Below are 25,385 nucleotides of genomic sequence, written 5' to 3'. Positions count from 1 at the left end.
CAATTAGTAATTAGTGATTTGAAAAAGTAGTTATGGATCATATTAGAGATTATGTCTTAATGTTGATGTCTTACCTGAACATTAGAGCAAAATCCAGATATTTAAAAATGACAGATGTTATTTTCTAATTAAATTTTTGCTATTTTGCTTGAAAGAGTGATTAAAGATGAATCACTTATTAAGCATGTTTCTGATCAATTATCAACAGATGAATTGAGAATTTACATCATCGCAGCTCTACAGACATCATCTTTTTGATACTTACAGTGTAATGATGCTTATTATCCTAATATGTTCTAATGTCGCACTTATAGAAACTGTTGATGGATTTATGTGGTTTGAATCGTATTTACTCTAAATTTTTTGGGTAGCTAATGTGAATGTAACATTAACAGAGTACATCCGTTAATAGGAATCAGCACTTGATCAGTATAACACAGGTAGTTTATTGAGAAGTGGGGTTTCTGTTCTTATTTTTTCTTTAGCTGCAAACTCTCTGCTCTCTTGGTTGAATATTTGTAATCAAATAAACTTAATGTTGCTTGAAATTCCTCAACAAGACTGAAAGCTCCCACCAACACCAGACATATTAGAATGCTAAGATATACTACTTTTAACAAAAGACAAAAATGGACGACAGGAGAAGCACAGGGCCCAGAGTAAGGTCATTCGATTTATTTGTTCATAAACTATTTGAGGAATTAATAAAATTCTGTCCTGATGATGGTGTTAAAAGGAAAAGTAAAGTGATCGTGAAGGTCAAGAGGATTCATCCTTTGGAGACAACAAACGTCTGATCAAATCCATTCAACAATTGAGGAGGTTTTTCGGTGTGAGACCACACTGTCCTCCATGGAGCCACGTTGCAGGTATTTATATCATACTGGTACTAACTGCATTAATACTACCTTAATTAATATCAATCAATATCATATATTATTAAAATATTGACTTAAAGTATTAAGTTACCGTATTTTTGAAAGAAATCCAGAGAAGAAAACCTTCACAAAGATCAAATTTATTGAACAGTTGACAGTAGTACTCTATAGTACGTAGACTTTTTACCCCTATCGTTAGACTAAACATATATTTTACAATATTCTACCAGTCACTTCATTTAACAAAAAGGCAGCCATGTGAAAGATGTTATAACTAATCCGACTATACAGTAAATTAATCATGGCAGATAAGAGGCAGGAAAAAAAAAGAAAAATGTCACCCCCCACCCCAAGTACCCTCATCCCATGGAACTCATGCCAGAGTCTGTCCCACTTAAAATGGAAGTCAGTCATCATGATAATCAATGCAAACATCAAATATTCAGTTTATATGTCCAAAACAAATCCTCTCAGAGGGAACAAAATAAAAACTCGTATTTACATCAGTGTATATTACAGAACACTACCAAGCTCATTTCTTCTGTTATAAAACAACAGCAAAAGTCAATGACATGGAAAAATACAACAGCACAGCTTTATCAGCTCAGATAAAGATTTGGAGAAGGTCACTCAAGCAAATGGACTGAACAGAAGATCTTTTCCTTGTGGTCCGATGGATGTTTGGCCCAATAACAACACAGATCAACACTCTATATTCAATAATGTTAAATGAGTGTATATTCTGCCGATAAAATGTGTGTCTGTTTCTACATGAAAAGGTGAATTGATGTTTTTAAATTATGCTTCAAACAAATAGATTTATTACAAAGAAAAAAACAATCGCATGTTTCCCCAGGTCCCTCTGACTTCACTTGATTCTCAGTGTATTCGTCAGCTAATCCATTGAGTGATGACATCATCACATATGCAAACAGCAATGTTTCCAGCAACCTTTACATGTTTCATGTAAGGTTGAAAGTGACAGCCTTTGACAGGGTAAAGAAATGCTGAACTGTTTTAGAGCCTTGTGGGATACACCGGCAGTCTTACAGGATTAGGAAATACACCAAAGTACGTTATATTAAAAATATATATAGAAAGGTGTCTGATGATGAAAGGTTCAACCGATCAAAACCACTGGCCAGTCCACAAATTTGTTCATCTCATAAAATGTAATACAATTTAAGTTGCACGTTGTTTTTTCTGGCCAGAGTGGAAACATTCATGTGGTAGCTGTCATCACTTCCGGGTTCATTTGCCGTATAGATGGGTTTCCTCTGTGATCTCCTTTTTCTGCTCACCAGAACAATCCTTTTCAATCGTTTTTCATGAGTGGCTGGTTCTTCAGTGGCTGAGGCCTCCATGAGAGTATCTGGCGTAACCGTTCTCAGGATACAGAGACAGCTCCTCTGAGCTGCCCAGCCCGTTGTTAAGCTCTGAAAGAGACGACAGAAGTAAATGAGTCGGAAAACATTATAGTGTTTCCTGCTGTTGAACTTCTAGTTGCTTCCTGCTGAAGAACAGCATTTGTGTATTTATCCAATCAATATGGGAGAGAGTACTACGTACACAGCCAGACGATAAGATCAATGGGATAAAAGACGGACTGACAGACAGATGGATGGACAGACTAACAACCCTATTTTGATTTTTGGGCACGGCTACAGGGTAGATTGGTTGTTCTCCAACCAGAAGGTTGGCGGCTCAAGTCCCAACCCTTGCCGAAGTTTCCCTTGGCAAGATGCTGAACCCAGAATGGCCCCTCATAGATGTTGAATGCACTAACTGGAATTATTTTGGGATAAAAGCGTCAGCTACATGACGAGCATCTGTTCATTTTGTGCAAAATATTTAACCTTAGCTCCATAGTGCTTTTATTCCCTCTACCAAAGGATCACATACAGCAAAACCTCCACGTGTTTTTTTTTAGTACATACAGATAACGCTGATTCACTATAGATAAATCTCCAGCACCACCCTGTGATGGTGTTAAAACCTGTGCAAAGGCTGTCTCCCACCTCTGATTTGCATTCACATCCTTGTTATCCTGTTGTGAGACTGCATTGTTTTGCATGTTTTTTTCTGTCCAGTTAAAACCAGATCAACTGTATTTCGGGTGTGAATGTGCTCGGAGCTCCACCTGAGAATATGAGCTTCTCCTTCATGATGTTGACGTCTCGACTGGACCGACGCACCATCGCGCTCAGCATGATCTGTTCAGGGTTATAGGTCTGCATCCCGCTCATCCGCCACCTGTTACAGCAAACAACATTGCAAGCACACGATTCCACCCGTGTTATTACACCTTTTTAAATTCAGCTGTAGGGATACACATGAAATAAACATTTAATGGGGCCACACTGAGGTACAAGTGCAGGGGAACAAAGGAAGGGAGTCGGCCCCTGGGTGTTGGGCAGAAAAAGGCACGAGAAGGACAGACGAGGAGGCAGAAACAAGGAGCAAGGCGGTGGCAGCAGTTACCTGATCATATGATAGCTGACAGATGCCAGAGGGCAGTGGTGGAAGGTTGCATGCAGATCAGGCAGAGCACAGCACAAAGAGGACAGGAAGAGAGTGAGAGGTTAGAGCATGGAGGAGAAAGGTGCAAACATCCAGGAGACAAAAGACATGAGGAGGAAAAAAACACAAAGAAAAAAAGTAAAGAGTGAACAATCAGTGAAGAAGCAGCAGACAGTACAAAGGCCAAAGGTCAGATCAGATCAAATCAGACTCATTAAGGCTAGGTTTGGTTAATACAGAATATAAGTGTGTTTAGATCATTTGATTAAAAAAAGAACAACTGACATTTATGATCATTTCTACACAACAATGATCTCAACTGTGTTCACTAAAGAAGAAACCAGTGGATAATATATTAATAACACTGATCAGCAACAATAAAGCAAAATAAAGACCTGTTTCTGGAGATTCTGCTATTGAGTGTAGCTTTTAAACGCTGTGAGCTCAAAAAGAGCATTCACCTCCACTGCACTTGAGCTGAGGCAGAGGTGCATATCCAAAAACCAAATCAAAACCATCCACATTGTGAGATACCACACAAAACCTATTCGGCCTTTCTTAGTTATTTGCATGAACTGATCCTTTAGGGACCCTGCTCCTTCCCACTGGATTTTACTTATTTGATAGAGAAATAATATTTAGCCTGTTTTTCTTTATTTAATAGGTTTTTTTAAAGGCCTGGAGAAGTGAAAGGAAGACTGAAAAGAATGAACATTACTTTTTGTGGGAAGTATCCCTTCTATTTAAATTTTAGTTGTATTTGTTATTAAATATTTCAACTTTCTGATTCTTTAATCCTCCTTCAGATTGTGACCCATGTGTCGCGGTTCCCCGGTTGGGAACCATTAAACCAAATGATTTCTAACTAATTATTTGCCATGAAGTAAAGACATGCTTTATAAAAATGCTCCAAACAAAATACAGAAATACTCATTCAGACAGGTGCATGTGTACTTTAAATGTATATTCAGTAGTTGTCAGTGTATGTCTGTGATTTTACACATGATGATCACAGTCCAAACTGCACTTACTTCTGGAAACAGAAAATCCCTATGACGATGGCGATGGACACCAAGTCTGAAGAGATCCAGATGAAGCCGTAAGCGTACTGGCTCTGCAAGACAAGACAAACAAAGTAGTTCCCAGTCAGCACCACTGGAGGTCACCATCCACACACACTCATCCTGAAGCTAACTGACTAAAGAAAAAGCATGTTGGACACTTGTTATATACAGTCTATGGTTGGACAGCTGCTCTTTGGTTCAGGTCCGTCCTCTTGTCTCAGCCTGTGTCAGACTCTTTCCCAGGGTCCTGTTGTTTTCCAACTCCACGCTGAGTTCCCTCATATTTCTCGGCTTCCTTGCCCTCGAGCCTTGCTGGGCCCTCGTCAGTCTCTGTCCTCTCTCCTGCTGTCCTCTTGTCTCGCTGTGTGACCTTGTCAGTCTGTGTGTGTGTGTGTGTGTGTGTGTGTGTGCGTGTGCGTGTGCGTGTGTGTGTCTGTAAGAGAGAAGGAAGGAGAGCTGTTTACCATGAGCCAGATGGGGTAAGGCACCTTTCGGAGGACTTGAGGAGCATCAGAGGACACAGAAGGCACCCCGCTACACCACAGAAGGGAGTAGAGCCAGGGCTCGTTCACTGGGTACACGGTCACACTCACATTATTGGCCAGATACTCCCTGAGAGAAGGAAAAACACATGTGAGAGCTGGAAATAAAGCCCCTCCCCCTTTCCCCCATAGTCACAATACTCTGCTCTTACTTTATGGTCAAGGAAATCTATTGCAACATATTAAAACCAATAAAAAATGCTTTAGAGAATCAGACATGAAAACTAGTAGTGTTTCTACAGCAGCGACAGTGAAGTTCACAACAGCAGAGTCACAATCAACTCAATGAGACTGGAGACAAATCATTCAAAACATTAGACAGTAGCAATCCTCCTGTCTGACCTCTGTCCTCCTTTCTATCCTCGTTCATCCTCCCTGTCCTCTGGCCTCCTATTTGACCTCTGTCCTTCTACCTCTGTCCTCCTCTCTTCGTCCTCCTATCTGACCTCCTGTCTGACCTCCTGTTTGACCTCCTGTTTGACCTCTGTCCTCCTCTCTTCGTCCTCCTTTCTATCCTGTCCTACTCTCTGACCTCCTGTCTGAATATGTCCTTCTCCCTCTGTCCTAGTCCCTCTGTCCCTCTACAACTAGATTTTTATTTAGATATGCACCAAAGGACAGACACTCATTAACATGAGTCCTCTAAACATACTAGACTTTTTTTCTTTAAGATCCATTAATTGTTCTCTGAGAAATCAATAAAAATATTGCAAAATGCCATCTGTCTCAATGGTTAGTACAGTGAAAAAGAAAACCTGGATCTGTCCGTGACTTGGATGGTGGATTCTATCCTGACCTATACTACCGAGTTTTGTGGTGATTTGTCCTTTAGTTTTTGCCTAATCCTGCAAACTAACTAACTAACTAACTAACTAACTAACTAACTAACTAACCAACTAACCAACTAACCAACTAACCAACTAACCAACTAACCAACCAACTAACAAACTAACTAACTAACAGATGTTGGGTTCTATTATTGACAGCCAGGACATAAGAGGTAGCAGGTGACCTGTGTTCACAATGGCTGTGTCCAAAATCGGCCTAACACACCCCATTCATATAAATGTAAATACGAGCAGTATAGTCATTCAAAATGCTTTTACCTTAAAGTATTAATACTAAGTGAAAAAATTAACTTTAAAAATGTAGAATGGGATATCCCACTGGTCACCGTTGTTGTTGTATGACATATAACTTGATGTGTTCCAGGCACAGAGAAAAATGTCAGAAAGCGTTTTTCATTTCCAGCTGAGCTCAAAATATACTCGTGATTTTGGACGCAGCATGTAAATTGCCCACCTGACCTCACCATAGGTAATAGACCTGTTGTGGGCCTAAGCTCACTGCTCCCACAGAGGACTTTAACCACAGCCAGGCTTTCAATAGGTCTCTAGCCCTGCTGTGGGTCTAAGGTCCCTGGAACCGGCTGTTGAGACCCCCGAACATTTCTTTCTAGCATTTTTTTGTAGCACCACAACCCCCTTTTCTTTAACATCATTAAACTTGTAGTCTTCCAACCAACACTGACTCAAATGGCATCACCAGAGGACAGTAACCAGACTTCACACTAATCCTGCTGCCAAACAAGTGTTCATGTGATTCAAAATATCAAAGCTCCAAAATATCCAGAGGAGATTTGAATTGATATTGTTCACATGCTTGTTACCCCCTCGGATTTCCAGACACATAATCAAGCAGATTACTGGGTATGTTGAGTGGGTTACACTCAGGCCAGGTGAAGACCAAGTCAATACTTTACATGGAAGATATTATGAATGGCTGCAGTAGACTTACAATTACTTAAAAAGTAAACATTTATGTAAACTTCATGAGAGAGAAGTCAAACGTCATCAGATTTTTCGTCAGATTGTGCTCGAAACAACAAACAAAACTGTGTCTCCTCTGCATAGTCATTAGCAATGGCTACTTGCTCTTACTGTATGTCTCTGTGGCTGGCCTTGCTATAGTGGAGGGTCAGGCTTGTAATTCCCCTCTGCCTTATCTCCTCCAGCGACAGCTTCTCAGTTGTAGTCTGCGGAAGCCCTCGCACCCTCCCCCTGTCTGTGTCGGGGGTCCACGTCACCTGGCAGAAAATCACAAGACGTGGAAAGACCCTTGGTCAGACAGAATCCAGTGTGTGCTTCGTATTTAGTAGAATTTGGCAGTACAAAGGTGTTCCTTGTAGGATTTAAAATATCAATATGATGTTAACAAATTATCCCTGCAGCAGTTTGCAGCAGTTTTCTGCTGAAACATCAGTGCCCTCTGACTGTATTGTGCCATAAAGCAGTTTTCTATATAATTCCTTCCGGCAATCTGCTCAGTAACATTGTTTATACATGATTTATTAAGGTTGGAGCTCTACAAGCAGCACCTTTAATTTATCAAAGGATGATTACGGAGAGACCTACAGTCCTCACCCGCTTAGGGGAAATCCCTGCTTTCTGCACGGCCCACAGCGTGTCCATGAACCAGCTCCGGGAGCGCGGGTGCTCTGGTGGAGGTTTGCGGACGTTGAGCAGTGCGGAGCTGTTGGCCCTGGATGCCAGACGCAGCATCTCCACCAGGCTGCAAACCGTCTGGTTGCCTATTCTGCTGCGGTCCCTCGCTGTCAGGGTCTCAACTGTCCAGTAGGGGTCACTCTGGAAGCAGAGGACAGACACAGAGAAAAAGACACTGAGGTAAAATGGCATTTAAGATAAACATTGTTCCTTTGTGATTGATGCAAACAGGAGAAACTGTTTGCACATAATCTAGTAAATATGTAGAGCTAATTTCTTCCTTGTTGTTATTCAAATGATTTATGTTTGATATGTTTACAAAGACAGCCCATATTTGTTCTTCATTCAACAAATCAAATTCAATATCAGATTTTTATATTGTCCGTGTATACATTTGCCCTTTGTCTTTCTCTTTCTAACATCACAATTTTACTCAAAAATAAATGACATCTTTTACATATTTATTTCCAAAGCAAAAACTCTGTTTGTAGTACTACATTTTAAACCCACTCTTCTTCACAAATACTAAATATTCATTGTCTCGCATTTTAAACATTTTCAGCACTATTCATAACAAAATATGGTGGATGACGTCACAAGGGAAGATACATTTTCTAGCTGTGGTGCATCAACAAAATGAATGTGAACTGAGGTGAAGAGGATTGTTCAGTACCTCCAAAAACCACTGGCCAGCATTTAGAGAGCGAATCTCTGTCCAGTTGAACAGAGCGGCATCATCAGACTGTCTGGCTGGAAAAACCTTATTGACGTCTGTGGTTCGCCTCAACGTGCGGTCTCTCATGAGGAATGGAACTCCATCCACACTGAGGGGAAACAGGGGCAAAAAACTGTTTTACTTTAAAGACACTTATTTTGTCTCATTAAATTCAATCACTTATAGTAAACAATACTTGGGACTTGGAAATTAATTGTAAATTAATGATTCAGGAATAAAATGTTATTAATGTGTGATGAATAACCTGATCGTGACGTCGGCCTCCAGGGAGCTGGCTCCCTGCTGCAGGGCTCGGTTAAAAGACACCATGGTGTTTTCTGGGGCCAGCTGGAGCAAAGAGAGGACCGACAAGAGAACAGGGGGAGGGTGTAGAAAAACACACATCAATGGGCCGTGATAGAATTAGAAAACAACATATAAATAGAGAAACATGATTTGTTGAACATCACAGATGGAAATTATTACAAAGTGAATCCAAAAAGGGGACATGACACAGATCCGTTTTAAAGTAATACAATATAGAAATGTAGGCCTTCCTATGAAAACAGCAAAAACAAATGTGATTCCACGTACAATCTGAAGTAACTACAAAACAAACCACTAAAAGAAGCTCCCTTAAAGTTGCAAATGTAAGAGAATTAATTCTGATATTGATCTCCATCGTTTGTGTGTGCGTGTGTGTGTGTGTGTGTGTGTACTGTGAACATCACTCTACATTTGTTCACAGCTAGTCATCAGGAATTTGCTTGGCCAGCTGCGAAAGGAAAGTTCAATGTGTTGTTGACTGTCGAGCTCTGGGAGGCTCATTCTAAAGTGGTAAACAAGCTACGGAGGCAGATGCATATTCAATCCTTGAGCTCTACATAAACTGTTGTCATGTTGTCATAAAATAACACTCATCAAAATAGTACCACATCATTATCATATTTTACTCCAGTTCTCCAGAGCGTTAGCAGGAAATGACCACCTGACCGGCTGCAGCAGTGTCATCCCCACTGAGCTGCACACCATCGATCTGAATAGTAAAGTGGATCAGACAGTGAGGTCTGGCGAAGCACCAACTCACCATAGGAGCTCCCCGTCGACCGATGATGTCTGGCCGAGGTCTGAGGCTGTGGCGGTCCATGATGCAGGGGCAGGTGAACGTGAGCGGAGCTAAACAGACCGCCAGGAAGATAATGACGTAGATCAGCAGCACAAGCACCTGGAAATCTAGGAGGGAGTTAGGAAGAAGTTTTTAGGAGTCACATTATTCTTCTGCTCATCTCATGTACATATTAGGAAATAATGCTAAGTTTTTTTTGGTGGTTTGTAGAAGTCTGTTTAGGGTATATAATTAGCTAATGCCAGAAAATTCAGGCAACTGCAGGAAATAACAGGAAAATCTTTTTAGCATTGGTTTGTCTGAAATATCTATTCATGTAAACTGTGACTAAATCTATGCACTATACTGTTGATTAAAAAAGGATTAACTTTAAAAATAACCGTTTACTCTATATTTTTATTAGCAAAATAAATGATTACATACAAACATTTTTGTTTTGTTATTTGCATCTGTTAACGTACCACCAACCTGGCCAGCCTGTACAAAACTACTGTACGCACTTTAACAATATGACTGTGGAAGGTTTGGCAACAATTACTTTGGGTTGACATTTTAACCGGCTTTCAATGTAATAAAGCCTGTAGTAACTTATCTGATTTAAAATGCAATCATTAAAATGATCTTTATCCTTAAAACAGACATTGTGCCTGATGGATGACAAGGTATATTTAGAAATAACAGCATTGACTTACTGGATCTCTCTCTGCGGACCACATACCCAGCTACTAACCAGCTAAAAGCTGTGACTGTCGCCAGGGCACCAATGTGCAGGAATGGTGCTGTGGACTGGTAACAAAACACAATTATAAATCAACCTTCGTTAAATTATGGTTATTTATTACAGACAACTATGTCAACTATGTAAGTAACTATGAAGACATTCACATAATCAATACATGTCTCAGAAATATGGTGACGATCAGAACTCTTAATGATTTGTATCAGGATATCGAAAAAAAAGATTGTTATGTCTCCGATAAAAAAACAAATATATATATATATTTAATGAAAACGTGCAGCGAGCTTATGACCGTCTCATTTTGATTCTACACCAACCTGCAGTGACACAAGCAAGATGTCCCACTCATCTCCCCATATGTCATCAACGGAGACGACACCAGAGATAGTGGTGAGCAATGTGGCCAACACTCCGATCTGTGGAGATGAGACCGGATTCATTAGGTCAGCTTTTGATTCCAAAGTGTGTGTGGAGCAAATTCATATCAACAGAGTAGGATGTAAATCACAGCACCTTGTGAACCCAGAAGAGATTCAGCTGTTGGCCCAAGGATATGTGGAAAAGAGCTAATATCTGAAAAAGAACAACTTGTCAGTAAAAGGTACCTCAACTGATCGATAAGCAGGTCTCCTGACATTTTGGGATTAGAAGAAGACTGTTACCAGTAAGAATGTAATATAGCTGAATCCCACAGTGGTGGACGCAAGGATGGGGATTGTCTCATCCCTCCATTCTCCAGAGCGGTTGTAAACTGACCTGTGGACAGAATAGAGATGACTGATCTGTGCTGATGGTACAGAGACACTTTGCCTTGTTTGCCTGAGGAGCAGAGGAACTGACTCACCAGTTAAACTCGTTGAAATCATTTTGAGCCACCAACCAGAAGTAGGCCCAAAAGAGAAGCAGGAGGAAAGAACTGCACAAGATGATGAACCAGGTACACTCCCACTGGGAAGGAAACCACAAAGGACAGTTAACTAATTGAATTTGAGTTTCCTGCTGAATCCCGTATCAGGAAGAAAAGAAGCTCTGAGAAAAAAACAAGCAGCTATAATCAATATTTTCATGTCAACAAGGGATAAGGCTATTTTGTGTGGGTTGTAGTGACAGAACCAAGTGATAATTATCATGACAAAGGAGCCACACAGCAGTTTTCACAGCCTTCTGACCGCACTCTGCAATCATTTGTCCATATTGTCTCGTGACAGCTTATGGATAGTAAACAGAGCAGTGCCGTTGAAAATAAAGCAGATGGTAGCCAATAGTTCACGTGAGATGTCAATAGGATATGATGAAGAAATTTCCACAATGGCAGAACTTTTTGAGACTTTAAGAGCTGTTAAAAAACTACATGCATCTTCATGATGAGACTTTGCCAAGAGGGACATAAGCACAGCCTCTTCCCCTGTCACCTTGTCTATTGTAAGAAACAGTCGACTTTGGACTTTTCTAACAACCATTCCAAATTGAAGGACACTTGTGGAGAGTGATTGCTAAATTGTTTGAAAAGGACATATCTCATTTCATACGTAAAGGAAGCATACATGCACCTTAAAATGGAGGAGAATGGATTCATGACCAATACTGCAGCAGGCCACCAGGTGGCGATTAAGATGCTTTGGCTTCACTTTTGGAGAGCGACCATTTCGTCAATGTTTATATACACTCCTGATCAAAATCTTAAGACCAGTTAAAAAATTGCATGAATTTGCATTTTGCACTGTTTGATCAGCTGATGAACAGCCTACTTCAGTTAAATTGTTGTTTTCAGTAAATTGCCTGCTCACAACTTTTGGGCTCTTGTTCCCATTTCTTCTTTTTGCATTTTGAAACTCTACTTAGAACCTTCCTAAGATTCAACAGTGCAAAATGCAAATTCATGAAATTTTTTAACTGGTCTTAAGATTTTGATCAGGAGTGTATAGTCTATGATCAACTCTAACAGTGACATTTCCAGATGCAGTAGGCAGCTGTTTTTCAGCAAGAAGCCTCCAACATCCTTTGGTTGCTCAGCACTACACAGCTGGCAGAAACTTTGAGCTTATAGTTAGAGGACACAGTGGGCGTAAAACACGGTGGAAATTACCTCATCTCAATTGAATACGAATGTCGGGGTTTGTGGATATTTGGATCACAAAAGCCTAAAAGTCAACCAGAATTGGCTAAGCTAGCAGACGTTAGCTTTTCTGACAGTCCCTGAATGCACCTCGTCGTAAGCTATCAGGGCATTTAGGCTTTGAAACACGGTTTACATGACCTTATTTAGAGTCTAATAAGAATATCGGGGCTTGTGGACACTTGGATGACTGAACAGGAGCAGCATGGAGGCATGCAATGTTTGTTTTCTGTTTTTCTACGTCTGAAGAGAAGCCCCTTATATCTTCAGTTGTATTGGATTTGGCTGCTACCCGGCTGCTACACTGTTTACCAATAAAACTCCAGAAGGGTTTTATGGACTCAAACACCTCACCCACCCCTCCATCGGCATAAGGGTGAATAGATAATTAGTGAACTATTCCTTTAAAAAGGAGTCAATTTCCTAACAAAGTCATAACATATTTCAAAAAGATGAATTATTTTATTTAACCCCTTAGTGTAGGGCATTCTGTCTTGAAATATGGGGCAAAGGTATGGAAGAGAACTGTCAAGAACTCTTCCCTTCAGTAGTTAACAGGATTAGCTGCTAGTGCCATGCGAGGGGAGGTGTAGAATGTGATAGGCAAGTCAACAGATCCAATGAACGCTGATCAGCTTTGCACAACACTGTGCCTGGACTAACCTCTAGCACCGGCTTATAGAAGAGGCTGGGGGGGATCATTAGATGGGTGTGCAAGTGAAGAGCAAATGGCCGCACTGACCAAGCTGTGGTCTAAAGCTTGTGATGGATGCAAACGTATCATAGAATACGATTTAATTGAATGAGTGATACAGTCAGTAAAATAAGAGAGGGTATGACAAGTTTCAGAGGCAGTTTTTAATTGGTTTAGCACTTGGCCGTCAGGTGACTGCTACATGACTGTAGGGCACTGTGCCAGAGTCACGTTGTCAATTTAGCTAATGCAAACAAACAGTGGTGTGAATATCGTCAGTACAGTCTTCACAGATGTTACCACGACGGCCTTTCTGTACAAGTCCATGTTATTAAAAATAAATCAAACCAGTTCCCATAGTGCTGTACTTCAAAATATGATTCCTCCCCTGGTCAGTATTTCTATCCTGGTATCTTCTCCTGCTCCGGTGGGGTTGAACTGGAGAAAGAGTATCTTTACCATGTGATGGCGTGAGTATGTATGTGAATTAACAATTTTTTAAAACTCTGTTGTCTGTTCCTCGTGTCTCCATTGGAGTTCTTGTTTGGTAGATAAGGATTCCAGTGTCAGAGGGAGGGCCACCAGCAGGGTCACAGGAAGGCTGTGACTAACAGGTGAAGTAATCCCTAGCTGAGGAAATCTCCTTGGTGAAGAAAATGGTGACGAAAAGAAGCTTTGTCCTCAGTAACTACTGTCAAAGTTCAGTTTAGCATGACAGTAAGTAAGATCAATGCTCAGCTGCTCCTCTGGGAGAGTCCTCCCTGCATCCACCAGCACAGTAACCCTATGAGTGACTATGGAACCAACAGACAGGGAATGTTGGTGTTACTTAAAATGAGGAGACTGGCATAACAACTGATGTGCTCACTCTTTTTTAACTATTGTCATGATGTCATACATTTCATTCATTCATTCATCCGCATCACATTTCCATCCTTTAGCAGGCAACTGTCCCTGTGCTGAATCCTTTATTTTCAGAGGTGATGCGTGATTTCTGACACTTTCTCCTGAGAGTTACAAGGTCCCTCCGTCTTTCCAGCCTGGCCTGTGTTCGACAAAGTCAATGTCAGCAATCACACATTTGTCTGTGTTCAGGATTAAAACACAGACAAATTAACAAATGAACATTAATGCAGAATATATAATGTGGATAGTGGACATACACTGTCATTTTTCTTTTTAATTTGCAGTGGTTGAACAAAGTGTAACGGAAGTCGAGAATTCAACCAATGATTATACTGGTGGTTCACGAAAGTGTACCAATTACCTGAATCTTATGCAGGCATGTTGCATATTATATGTTGAATCATTAAAATCTAATTATTAATGGATTTTTGTAAAAAATATAAAAAAAATAGACTGTTTATTACAATCAGTACAACAAATACCTCATCCATGATTATTTTCCATTAACCATCCCCTGGGAAATCAGTGACAATTTCAAAGACCAATGTTAAAGAAAGTGATCTGGATCCACAGCAAATATTTTGGGTTCTTCCCTGACCCATAACGCATCCTGCAGCCAAATTCCGTAGTAATCCACCCCATAGCTTTTGTGTAATCTTGTTTACAAACAAACAAACATACAGTGCATATCTAATAAAGCCTTTTAAAACCTGCTGTGGACTTTTGACCACATCTGGGCTATTTAACTCTTTATCTGCTAAATGCTACACTATTTACCAGCCAGCCGCCACATTGTGTGTCGGCTGCTCGTCAGCTAGTGTACAGTCATCAGACTTGTTATCCTGAACAATGGCTCACGCCTGCTACAGCACAAGGAAGGCTGCTGGAAGGCAATGAGAGTGAATCACCACATTAAAGTTGCAAGTTCTACAACCATAACAAGGGACCTCATCACATCAAACACATGCATTTTATTCAGTGTTGATATTAAATATTGTTTACTTCAGCTTTAAATAGCCATACACACCAATGTATACCATCAATTCTCCTGAAGTAAAGCAATACTGCTATGGACCATAAAGCCAAAGTGCAGAATTACCACTACACAAAGAAGCAGAGGTTCTGAAATAAAATTTTCTAAAGGAACATTGAGCCTGAAACACAGTTCAGTAGAACCACTGAGGCCTAAATTCAGCCTGGATTAAAACAATGACTGTCTGTGATCAAAATCATTCACACATCACAGCACAGTGCTGCTGCAGCAGTGTCAACTGACAGGAATGGTGAATGGCCTTCCCCCTTTAAGTATCTGTCTCCTATTAAATACTGAGCTCATGACACTATGTAAATAGATTGGATAGAGAGATTTGATAGCCGGACAGACAGACATACAGATAGACGGACAGATGGATAGACGGACAGACGGACAGACGGATAGATTAATGTGCGTTTGTATTTTTTCCTCTTGGTCAGCACATTCACAGTGCTCGATTCACACATTTTGTAAATGGGGTCATTTATGGCCGAGCCACTGGCTCTTAATGATAAATGGTCCAGCAGCAGGAGCTGCGTCTGTCTACTCAGTGTGTATCCAACACAGCTGGGTGTCTGGATCTGCTTTACACATCCAAACACTGCTCTGATTCTGCTGCTCGCTTTATTGTAAGGATCGCTTTGCAAAGTTACTAGGGCCTGGTCAAGAAGCCCCTTGAGAATGTAAGAGAGAAAAAATTTGGATGATATAAAACATCTTTAATAGATTTGTTGCATATTACAACTAGATTATATTTGAATGCTTAAACCAAACAATACACGTCAATCCTGCACAACATTGTCCCGAACTCTTGAGTACAGACTTTTCAATGAACAGTCTTTAATTTTCAATAAGTTCTTAAAGGGTAAGTGGCGTTACAGTGGCCTATGAGCACTACGACATGTACCATGTAGACAGTGAAATCGCTTCTTTGAAGTCTTCATGACATTCATTAAATTCCTCAGAAATATGTAAAAACACAGCAACATCAAAATAACGTGGTCAAAGGAATGGCACTCAATGCAATGCATATAGCTAACAGCCCAACAGTCTCCTTATGAAACCACATTTAGAATCACTAAATCAGATTTTTATTTAGATCTGCACCAAATTCCAGACACTCAGAATATCAGTCCCCTAAACATGTCTAATTTGTATGATCAAGATTCAGGAATTATTCTCTGCGAAAAATCAATAAAAATGGTTGAAGAATGCAAATCTCTAGAGTTAAACAAAGTGTCAAGAGATGTCTGGATCTGAACAAAGATTGAATTGATATTTCCTGATCCATCCATCCATCCACCAAACTGTGTGGTAATCTGTTAAGTAGTTTTTGTGTAATCTTGTTAACAAAAAAAAAAAATAAAACAGCAGACCTGTGTGAAAACATTAAGTCCTCGAATGAGGTATCCATGAAGATCTTTTTTTTGATTTATGGGACCAAGAGAATGATCTCAAAGGAAAATGCAATATGCAAAATAGGAGCCTGTAATGCCCCAATCAAAACGAGTGTAAGCACAGTGAGCTGCACGTGTGTTTGCTGCAGTGTAGTTTTCTGTTGCCTTTCACAAAGCATGACGTATTCTTTTGGCCCTCAGAACCACAAAATGGAAAACAGTTCATTTATCCCTGAGGTGTGGTCAGGTTTCAGTGCAGCCTCCGCAGGACTGTGCAGTCTCATTATCACGCTCTACACAATATACAGAACAGTGAGCCAATGGACACACACACACTTTACTCAATCAAGTCTTTCTTTATGTAAACGCTTGTCTATAGCATCTATAGATATTCCGACATTATCATATTCAACATATACATTTTAAAAAAGTATTGTTTCGGTACTAAAAGGTATGCAACATGTACAAATAACACTAAAAGTACAGTATAGTAATATTTAGTTCAGTTTATTAATGAAACAGATTTTTTCGGATTGTTTTCACGAGGCGTTATCTTACCCTGGAGCTGTCGTCTTGGGAACGCTGGTAGCGTTTCCAGCGGCAACCATAGATCCCAGTGACAAAGGACACAAAGACCTGCTTCTCATAGACCTGTAAGGGTTGGTGTTTCACCATGCTCCTTCAGCCTCAACGCACCCCCAGTCCGTTAACATCCCACACAGGACCGGGAATCCTGCAGAAAGAATGAAGAGGTGTTACTGTGCTGTACGGAAAACAAGCTCAGGGTCTGTACATACAATTACATTTTTCATCAACATGTTGCAGCACGTCATTTTGCTGAGATATACTTCAACACTATAGCCCTGATCCTTGCATAGACTGACAACACCTGTGAAAGCAAGTCAACAACGTATTAGTGAGTAATGTCTGGGACACATAATATTATGGTGTATTCTTCACAGACACTAGTCAGCCCATTGCCTTCGGAGGATTTATACCTATGGAAAAGTGGCAAATAGGCAGGGTGGGTAGCAACACGTTATATCTACTCTGTTACATGTACTTCAGTAGTTATTTCAATAAATTGAAACAGGCAGCGTGTCAGCTCCTTGTCTGCAATGTGAGGTTTCTGGTATGATCGCTGTATATCCTTTATACAAATGCGGCTATCTACGCAATAAATGCCAGGAAACTATACACTATCTTCCAATAACACTCAAAATCTTGTTAGAACAGCTGAAACGCTGTAGTACTTTTACTTTGAAAGGGGTACAGGAAGTGTTGCACATATTTTGGTTTGTGAAACATTTAACAGATAAACATTATAACTTTGGAGAAAGATCATTCTCATCTTTTCTGCTGTGTACGCGGAGAAATTAGGCGAAACCTCGATTCAAAGATGGAAGATGGATGTTTTTAAAACAGGTGGAAGAAGCAGGGTGAAGTGTTTATTACTGATTGGCTGGTGAATATTTCCTGCCTTAAGTTATGTTACACATTTTCAATTGTAAAGATTGACTTTATTCAGTGGAGTTTGATGTTTTTTAATGACTGCATCTAAGCCATTCCAGCACAGATTGATAGTTTATATGTAAATTGTCTTTTATCCCGTTCTTTATATGGCACTGTAACAACACCATGTGTGTTTATTCGTGCCCTTCAACTGTTTATCTTTTGAAGTTTGGAAGATGTATATCATATGGCATAGAATTCCTTTGCTTAATTTATTGGAATATTACTGTAATTTTTGAACGTCGTTGTTAGGACGACCACACTTACGGCTGGACCGTACAGCAAAAGAAGACCAAGGCAGGATAGTTTGCGTGTCACAGACGGGTTTATTGTGGTCTCTCAGGCAACATGGCACACGTCCTCCAACTCATGCAGCACCCACACGGAAAACAACTCTCCCACTGATAACAAAATGGCCACTTATATAGGGTGCCTAGTTAAGGAGGGAGAAACTATTCCCCATGCTGACATGCTCTCCTTTTGACAACACTTTTATTTTATCATTATACCCACCATTCTCCTATATACACAACCCCACACACATTAATTTACAAACACCCCCTCATCCCCAATTCCAGCACATTACAATAATCACATACACTAATCTTCCCACACCCACACTAATCACCACTTGGATGCCCCCGGAACTATAAATATGGTGCTTGTTTCCTGGGGAGGCCTTTTGCCCGAACACCCTGGAGACAAAAGAGACTGGTGAGTACCATTACACACAGAACACACTTTACCCTTCCCACTATACTATCACACACTATTGCACAACATATGATATTAGTCACATCTCATCTTAGCGTTCAGTTACCACAAAAGCACATTAACTCTCATGTCCCTCTTTTGCAGGTGGAACCATGTGGCCATCACAGAACCTACCAGCACAGATTTAAAAAGGACAATACATGTATCACCCATCAATAAAGATGAACTGTCTTTAAGTGTGCATATATGCCATGTGCAAACTCTGCAAATCCAATAAAGTGCAACTGCTTACAAACGCCTGTGCAATTATTAAAGTGCATGTACCTGGTAAAAGTGCATGGTGCAATATTCCCCCAACCCCATCTCAAGCTCCAGGGAACGAAGTCCTCTTCGTTACAGTCGTTTCCTCTGAGGATCCAGTGAAGGTTCTTTCTTGATGTCTGAAAGCAGACAGTGTATTTTGGCCTTTGCCTAGTTTTGAACATGTCACTTTGACTACATTGTTATTACCTCTTATCCTGTTTGAAAGCAATACATTCTAATGACGTTATTCAGTACTTGCTTAGTTACTATACACACCACTGCAAATAGGCATTGGTAGTCAGGTATATGTTATGACTGAAGATTGTCAATAAAAATACTCAGATCAGATGGATACTTCATGTTACTCGTGCCTCAGAGAAAAGCTTGTTGCCGTGGTGGCAGGTAAAAATTATCTTTTTACTGGTTCCTATATTATTCAAAATAGATATTTTTCACTTTTCATTTAACTTTTCTAAATCTGTGTATTATGTAGACATAATTCTGAAATCATTTTAGTTAACGTAAGCTACAGAAATGTGTTTGTTGTTTATACGTCTAAAGAGAAATTCAGAGCATTGCTCGTTTGATGGTGTTACTTTATGAATGTGAGTCTATTAGGGGGTTGGTTCTTTCATCCAGACTGAAAAATCCCAACAATCCCTAAAAGGATTTTGTCATGAAATCATGCACAGACACCTGTGATCCACAGAGGATGAATGTATTATTTTCCTGAGTCTGACTTTTCAGATTGATGCCTAACTTTTTTTTCAAAATAAAAATAAGTGAATTATTTACATTATCAAAACGTAAAGAAATGACCCATTCAAACTAGAATAGCATTTAGAGGAGCACAAACCTGCAACAGTCCCCTTAAATTCAATCAATCTGCACCAAATTGTATCCACTCATAGACAGTCTAGATTTTAATCATCTAGATCCATGAATTATTCTCTGGGATATTGATAAATGTTGGTTTAAAACGCATTATCTCGCAGTATTAAAGAGAGTGAAAAAAAAAGAAGAAAAAAGATTCTGCCCCGGGATCTGCACCAAAATTCCATTGGTTCTTTTTTTTGTTTGTTTGTGCTTATCTGTCCAGTAAATTCTGTGTAATCTGGCTAACTATCAGCAAAAGAAAAATTATAACATAACCTCCTTGGTGGAGAGGAACTATAGAATGGCACTCAGTGCATACCACCACAAAGTCTCAACAGGCTCCTTAAATTCTATCAAGCCACACCCGATTGCTCACACTGATAAATCTCAGTCCTGCTTGATTTTGTCATCAAGATCCGTGAATTATTACCTTGGAAATAGGTGAAAATGTAAAACAAACGCCAAAATCTCACAATGTTAAGGTTAGTGATAACAATTTCTGGATTTGTCACTTTGCCCTGATCTGCTCCAAAATCAAATAGCTCTTTCTTGGCCCATGTCGCATTCTTCCCCCAACCAACCGATTCTGTGTGCTTGCAGAGTAAATATGCTCCTTTGGGGTATGGTTTCACATATTGGTGCAATATCTTTTGCCATATCCATCCCTTCACAAGCTTTGGTGGATGAATAATCCTTTTGACAAATAAATCAATAGACAAATGTGAAAATATAACCTTCTTGTGGAAGGAAATAAAGTTGAATGTTTCACGTTTCAGGCTCAATACTGACTTGGAGTAAACAGGCAGACTAATGGACAGCAGATCACCTCTCATATTAGCCGAACCAAAGTCCAAATTGGACCTGGAAAGGGAGCATGAGGTCACTCTGGTTGATATTAATGCTGGCATAGTCTTGGAAAGGCCTCTGAGGGGAAGCTACAAGTGTCACCTCTCGCACTCAACTGTCCCCCTGCAGGCAGCAATTTATACCACATGACAATAAAAGGTGGATAAAGCTACATCTTTGATGCAGCAGCCATAGCGACTATCACTGCCACTGTGTCCAAAAAACAAGGTCTCCTACAAATCAAGGAGAGCACTATGTTAGTAGAGAAGAGGTGCAATTTTAAAAGCTCACCCTGATCATTTCTATCCAATATGGTCTGGTGGGGTTCTTGTCATAGAACCCCACCAAGATATTTCAAGATACTTTAGATCTGATATAATCAATCCAATAAAGGTTATTTGCTGAAGAAAAGATGGATCAAATAATTAAAAATTATCAGTTCAGGTGCACAAGGGCGTTCTGAGCCACATTAAAGGGCCTATATCCTCCGACCGGATGCGATTTCATAATGAACTTAACTATCAACACAAAAGGGCACATGGAGAGAGGGCATACCTTTTCGCTGAGGCTTCAACAAATATCGCTATGTTAAGGAAGTAAAAATAAAACTTTGGTCCGCCCCTAAATCAAGTCCACTCCAAAAGTTAGTAAACATCCAACAGACGGCTAGCCTGACAATATGTGCTCCAACCAATATTCTCCTCTAAGGATGGTAAGCATTGACATCTTGTTAGGAAAACTTGCTTTGGGCTCAACCTGGCCAGGAAGTGAACTTTTCTCCAGCAAATCTTCAAAAGAAAATCAATCATATAGTTTTGTTTCATTGTTGATTTAAAAAAGAACTAGAAGATGTAGAAAGAGAACCCGTTTGCAACCTTATTGGTTCAAGAGTGTCAGATGTTACAGGACTTATATTATGTATTGTAATATCCATCATGTGTCCTGTTCGGGGGTTTCTCAAGGGATAAGTCAGTGTTTGTTTAGGATTCAAACCTAATCTATACAACAGTGTTCAAAAGGAGGAAGCTCGCAGGTCTTCATCCTTTCACTGTTGACTGGTTATTACATGGAAACTCCCAGGCCTGAGGGAGCCCTCTGCTGCATTCAGAGGAGTTGGCGGATTCCCAGTATTCACATCCTGACCCTATCCTCAAACAAGGGCCAACTGGAGCTGAAATCACAGGGGCCTGATTCCAGCCAGGTTGGTCTATTGTCTCTGTGGCTTTTTCTAACATGGTGTTATTGTCACAGGGCCAGTGATAACTCCACATTAAAAGCGTATATACTCAAAGGATAGAAATATGAAAAAGCCCACTTTCCATATTTGGTTTGTCTTGTCCAGCAACCATGAACTGGACTAGAAAGAATTAATAGAGGTTGCTAATTTATGTGGATAAAAGTAATCCAGGTGCAGAAAGTTGTTGAATAATGTACAAATATTAACATGTTTTTTTTAATTAAGCAAAGCTCTATGGCTATTGAGGGCAATACCGTCAAGAACGGTAGTCGCTTGTGTCCAGGCGAACATGGAAACAGTACTGGAAGGAACAAGTTTTCCTGGAACGCTATTCAAGACGAATCTGTCATCATCAGGTACCATCCCTCTGAAGGAGTGTCATCAACACACAATATTGACAGTATAACCACTGTGAGCAAAAGCACGCACACAATTCTGAGGCTATTGCGCATAAAAGCTGTTAACGTCAATAAATGCCAGTGTTGATGAAACTACATTTACCTGATATTTACACATCTTTTGTTTTGCTGCAGTATATGTGTTGTGAGATGTGAAGTGTTGGCTGATTTGTCAATGTGCCCACTGCCACGCCAACTGTGGCTTGGTCTCTAAAAACCTAAATAGAAGCACTACTGTCTGTATTCATCTTTGATGTAAATTCCATTGGTTTGTTTACAAACTGTGTACATGGTAAATTGTCTGTATTATAGAGCTTTCACAATACAGATTTATTTGCCATTTACTCATTCACGCAAAGTCCAGCACTTTCTTAATCAAAAAACAATCACACACACTGGTATCAAACCGCTCTCACTCCTGAGCCCCAGCCCTCCCAGTATCTCTTCACTGCTCATTTTACATCTGTTCCTGGTGCGTTTACAACGTTTACAAGCCCCTCATAACATGGTGAAGAATGGAGCTCTCAAACGGTCACTTGAATTCACCTGTGCTCTGCCTACACATATGACACAGCTCTCTGTTGTGGGTTTCCATTGACCTCTCCCTGGGCTGGCTTCAGGCCAGTTTCCTCTCATGAACCTGTTGCTGTTTACCTCAGAGGACTTTACTACTCTCCAACTTCCCTGCCAACTTCCAGCAGTAACCTGGTTAGGAACTGTCACGGAGCCGATTAGGCTCCAGACGCCTCGCCGTGTCAAAGTTGTCAGTGGAGTTAGAATCCTGCGCTCATTGAATAATAATACAATAATCCATTAAGTCTCACCCAACCAACTGCCACAGAGCCTCTGCCATATGCGGCTATTATTAGCCTTTTATCTCGGTCACTGTCGCCTCTTTCCAGGCTCCCATCCTTCAATCCTTCATGAAATTTACATTTGCATGCATTAATAATATCCTTAATCTTTCAATGGATTAAGCCAAAAATAGAGTTTCCATTAGTGCCACGGGCTCATTATCCACCCTGAGTGAGGAGGTATGAGGGGGCACAGACTGGAAACAAAGCCGCCGACGCAGCCAATGAGCTTTGGTCATCAGCCATGTGTCCACGGGGCGGCCAGAAGACATGATTCTCCTGTTAGTGAAAGTGAGAGCTGTTCTTAGGTCCTGCACATCATCAGCCAAGCAACAGCAGTCAGCAGAGAGGCCGTCTCTGACTCATTAAAGAGGACTGATGTCAGACAGATAACGCTGCAGGACGACCCTGGTACAAGGAGAGATGACAGGCGACTGGTGGTCAGACACTGCATGTCTGCTACTAATCACATTTGTTGAGGACAAAAGGAGAGAGCTATGTAATTAAAGCTTGATTCATTTGCCTTGCAAAGATGATGATGTCACCACCTATGTTGCTCAAATATATTTACCTTTTTCAAAGTTAAAAACAGGTAAATTAATCAGCTTTTAGATACTTCCATCATGTATAAAGTCTGTATAAGTTGGATTTTTTTTATATTTGAATATAACATTTAGTGAAGGGTCGACTAAATCCATCCATCCATCCCACATCTAGCCCTTATCCTTCTGAGGGTTTTGACAGGAGCTGGAGCCGATGACAACTGAATTACATGTAGTACACAAGGGCAACTAAAAAGTGTATTAACCGCGTGATTTACTCCCTCACTTCAGTTTACCATGGTCACCATCAGCGAAATGTTGAATACATGATGGGAAATGGAGTCATAACAATCATGTTGAACGTGGATTTACGATCATAGTTGTGGTGCTGCTCCCTTCATCTCCGTCAGACATTTCCTTCATACAATTGAAATCAATCGCGACCTCTTCTTCCATCGGCATAGTGGTCATTAGATGATTTGTGAATTTAAATTTGTTGTTGAACTATCCCTTTAAATTAAAAATAATGAAAATAACTTTAAATAATTTATTAACCAACTAAATATTGAATAAGCTGGTGAATATTAACTGCAGTCTTTTCCCTGAAAACACCTACTAAACCTATTTTCTAATGCACATGAAGGCCTCTTCCTGCTTCTATAACTTGTTACACTATATACAGACATGTGTATTCCTGCTTTGTATGTTTCTATTCTATAAGTACACATAACAGGATAACACAATGATTCTGCTCAGTGAAGTATATAATTTTGGGGTTATTCTCGTGCACAGCTCATCATTGGCCTGACGTCTATAGAGCAAATCACACAACAATCCGCTCTGCAGCAAGTGTCACTGAGGCTGCTCAGGAGACAAGTGTAGTTTCTCTTCCTTCATGCGACACATGCAGTTTGTTGGGGGGGGGGGGGGGGGGGGGGGGACTCATGTCCAATTCTCTTCTGGATTGTCTCTATGAACTAAACACCCATCTGCCATGAGACAGACACAGTGCTGCTGACCGCTCGGTGGTGCAATGAACCTTGATGAATATGTGTGTCTGAGTTAAAACAGCCAGTGAGCAGACAGCAACTCCAAACTTCACCGGAGTGATGGCCCCGCACCGCCGGCAGCCGAGTGACAGCTCCGTGGATTAGAGTTTCGATGGAGATAATCCTGTAAAGTGCGCACAGACACTCACCTCCACCACAGACTGCTGCTCTCTCTCTCTCCTGTCTCACAGCGCCGAGCTCGCAGGTTATTCTCTTATTTCCACGGTCGTTGACATCACGTCGCTTCTTCAATGCAGGACCGACACTGATGACAAGTCTGTAAAGTTCGGTCCAGCGGCGCGTCGGGACGCATCGGCCGAGGGAGCCGCTACTCGGACCAGAGAGGGCAAGTTGTTTTAAAAGTGGAGTGGTGTTAGGACAGAGGAGTGGACGGTGTCTCTCAGAGGAAGCCGGACCTTCAGAGCTGCGGGAGACGAGTAAAAAGTGTAATCCGTCACACAGGGGGTGGGAGGAGCTGAGGGACACGCTGCAAAAAGTCCGCAGTTTGGAACCGAACCCTCTGCAGCGAGCGTGTGTTTCACACCGGTGTTTCTTACAGTGTGCACACTGACTGTCAGGTAAATCAACCTGAGCAGCACGAAGTCAAATGATACCAACTCTTAACAAGTGCCAGTTCACTGGGACTGATGCTCCTTACATTTTAGTTGGGTTTTTCAATGTGAAATGTCCCAATAAACAAATTTGAAGGTTCACTTTTACAACTTTAGAAGTTCAACCTTAAAGGTTCAATGTTTAAGGTTTAGGTGAAATTGATATAGTGGCAGAAATTTAATGTTAAAAGGTTCAATGTGTAGAATTT

The 25,385-nt window shown here is 40.6% G+C and overlaps 1 protein-coding gene across 2 annotated transcripts; it reads right to left on the bottom strand.

Annotated features, from left to right (window-relative positions):
- Nucleotides 1-1,002: 1,002 nt before the first annotated feature.
- gdpd5a (glycerophosphodiester phosphodiesterase domain containing 5a) lies at nt 1,003-25,056 on the bottom strand. Of its 2 annotated transcripts, none has more exons than XM_053442285.1 (16): nt 24,715-25,056; nt 16,793-16,967; nt 10,933-11,036; nt 10,751-10,844; nt 10,602-10,661; nt 10,406-10,504; nt 10,042-10,135; nt 9,311-9,456; nt 8,489-8,571; nt 8,182-8,332; nt 7,419-7,649; nt 6,945-7,090; nt 4,927-5,074; nt 4,430-4,512; nt 3,019-3,131; nt 1,003-2,314 (listed from the first exon to the last, which is right to left on the bottom strand). In XM_053442285.1, exons 2-16 carry the CDS (start codon nt 16,907-16,909, stop codon nt 2,223-2,225), a joined length of 1,761 nt encoding a protein of 586 aa, XP_053298260.1. In that variant the 5' UTR covers nt 16,910-16,967; nt 24,715-25,056; the 3' UTR covers nt 1,003-2,222. The 2 variants fall into 2 exon arrangements, with proteins under 2 accessions (XP_053298260.1, XP_053298261.1); XM_053442286.1 differs by having other exon boundaries at nt 7,428-7,649.
- Between the last annotated feature and the right edge of the window lie 329 nt (nt 25,057-25,385).

Source organism: Pleuronectes platessa, chromosome 15 (genome assembly GCF_947347685.1).
Source record: "Pleuronectes platessa chromosome 15, fPlePla1.1, whole genome shotgun sequence".
NCBI classification, from domain to species: domain Eukaryota; kingdom Metazoa; phylum Chordata; class Actinopteri; order Pleuronectiformes; family Pleuronectidae; genus Pleuronectes; species Pleuronectes platessa.
The sequence above is the reverse complement of the archived record's forward strand: the minus strand, read 5'-3'. Positions and strand labels throughout refer to the sequence as shown.

What these genes read in the sequence shown, in the direction of transcription:
- gdpd5a (XM_053442285.1), bottom strand. Translation starts at nt 16,909, where the DNA reads ATGGTGAAACACCAACCCTTACAGGTCTATGAGAAGCAGGTCTTTGTG. An exon ending in TCTTGCTTGTGTCACTGCAG is followed by an intron (nt 10,136 to 10,405) that starts GTTGGTGTAGAA and finishes TTTTGTTACCAG; the next exon opens with TCCACAGCACCATTCCTGCA. An exon ending in GGAGAAGCTCATATTCTCAG is followed by an intron (nt 2,315 to 3,018) that starts GTGGAGCTCCGA and finishes CGTCTCTTTCAG; the next exon opens with AGCTTAACAACGGGCTGGGC.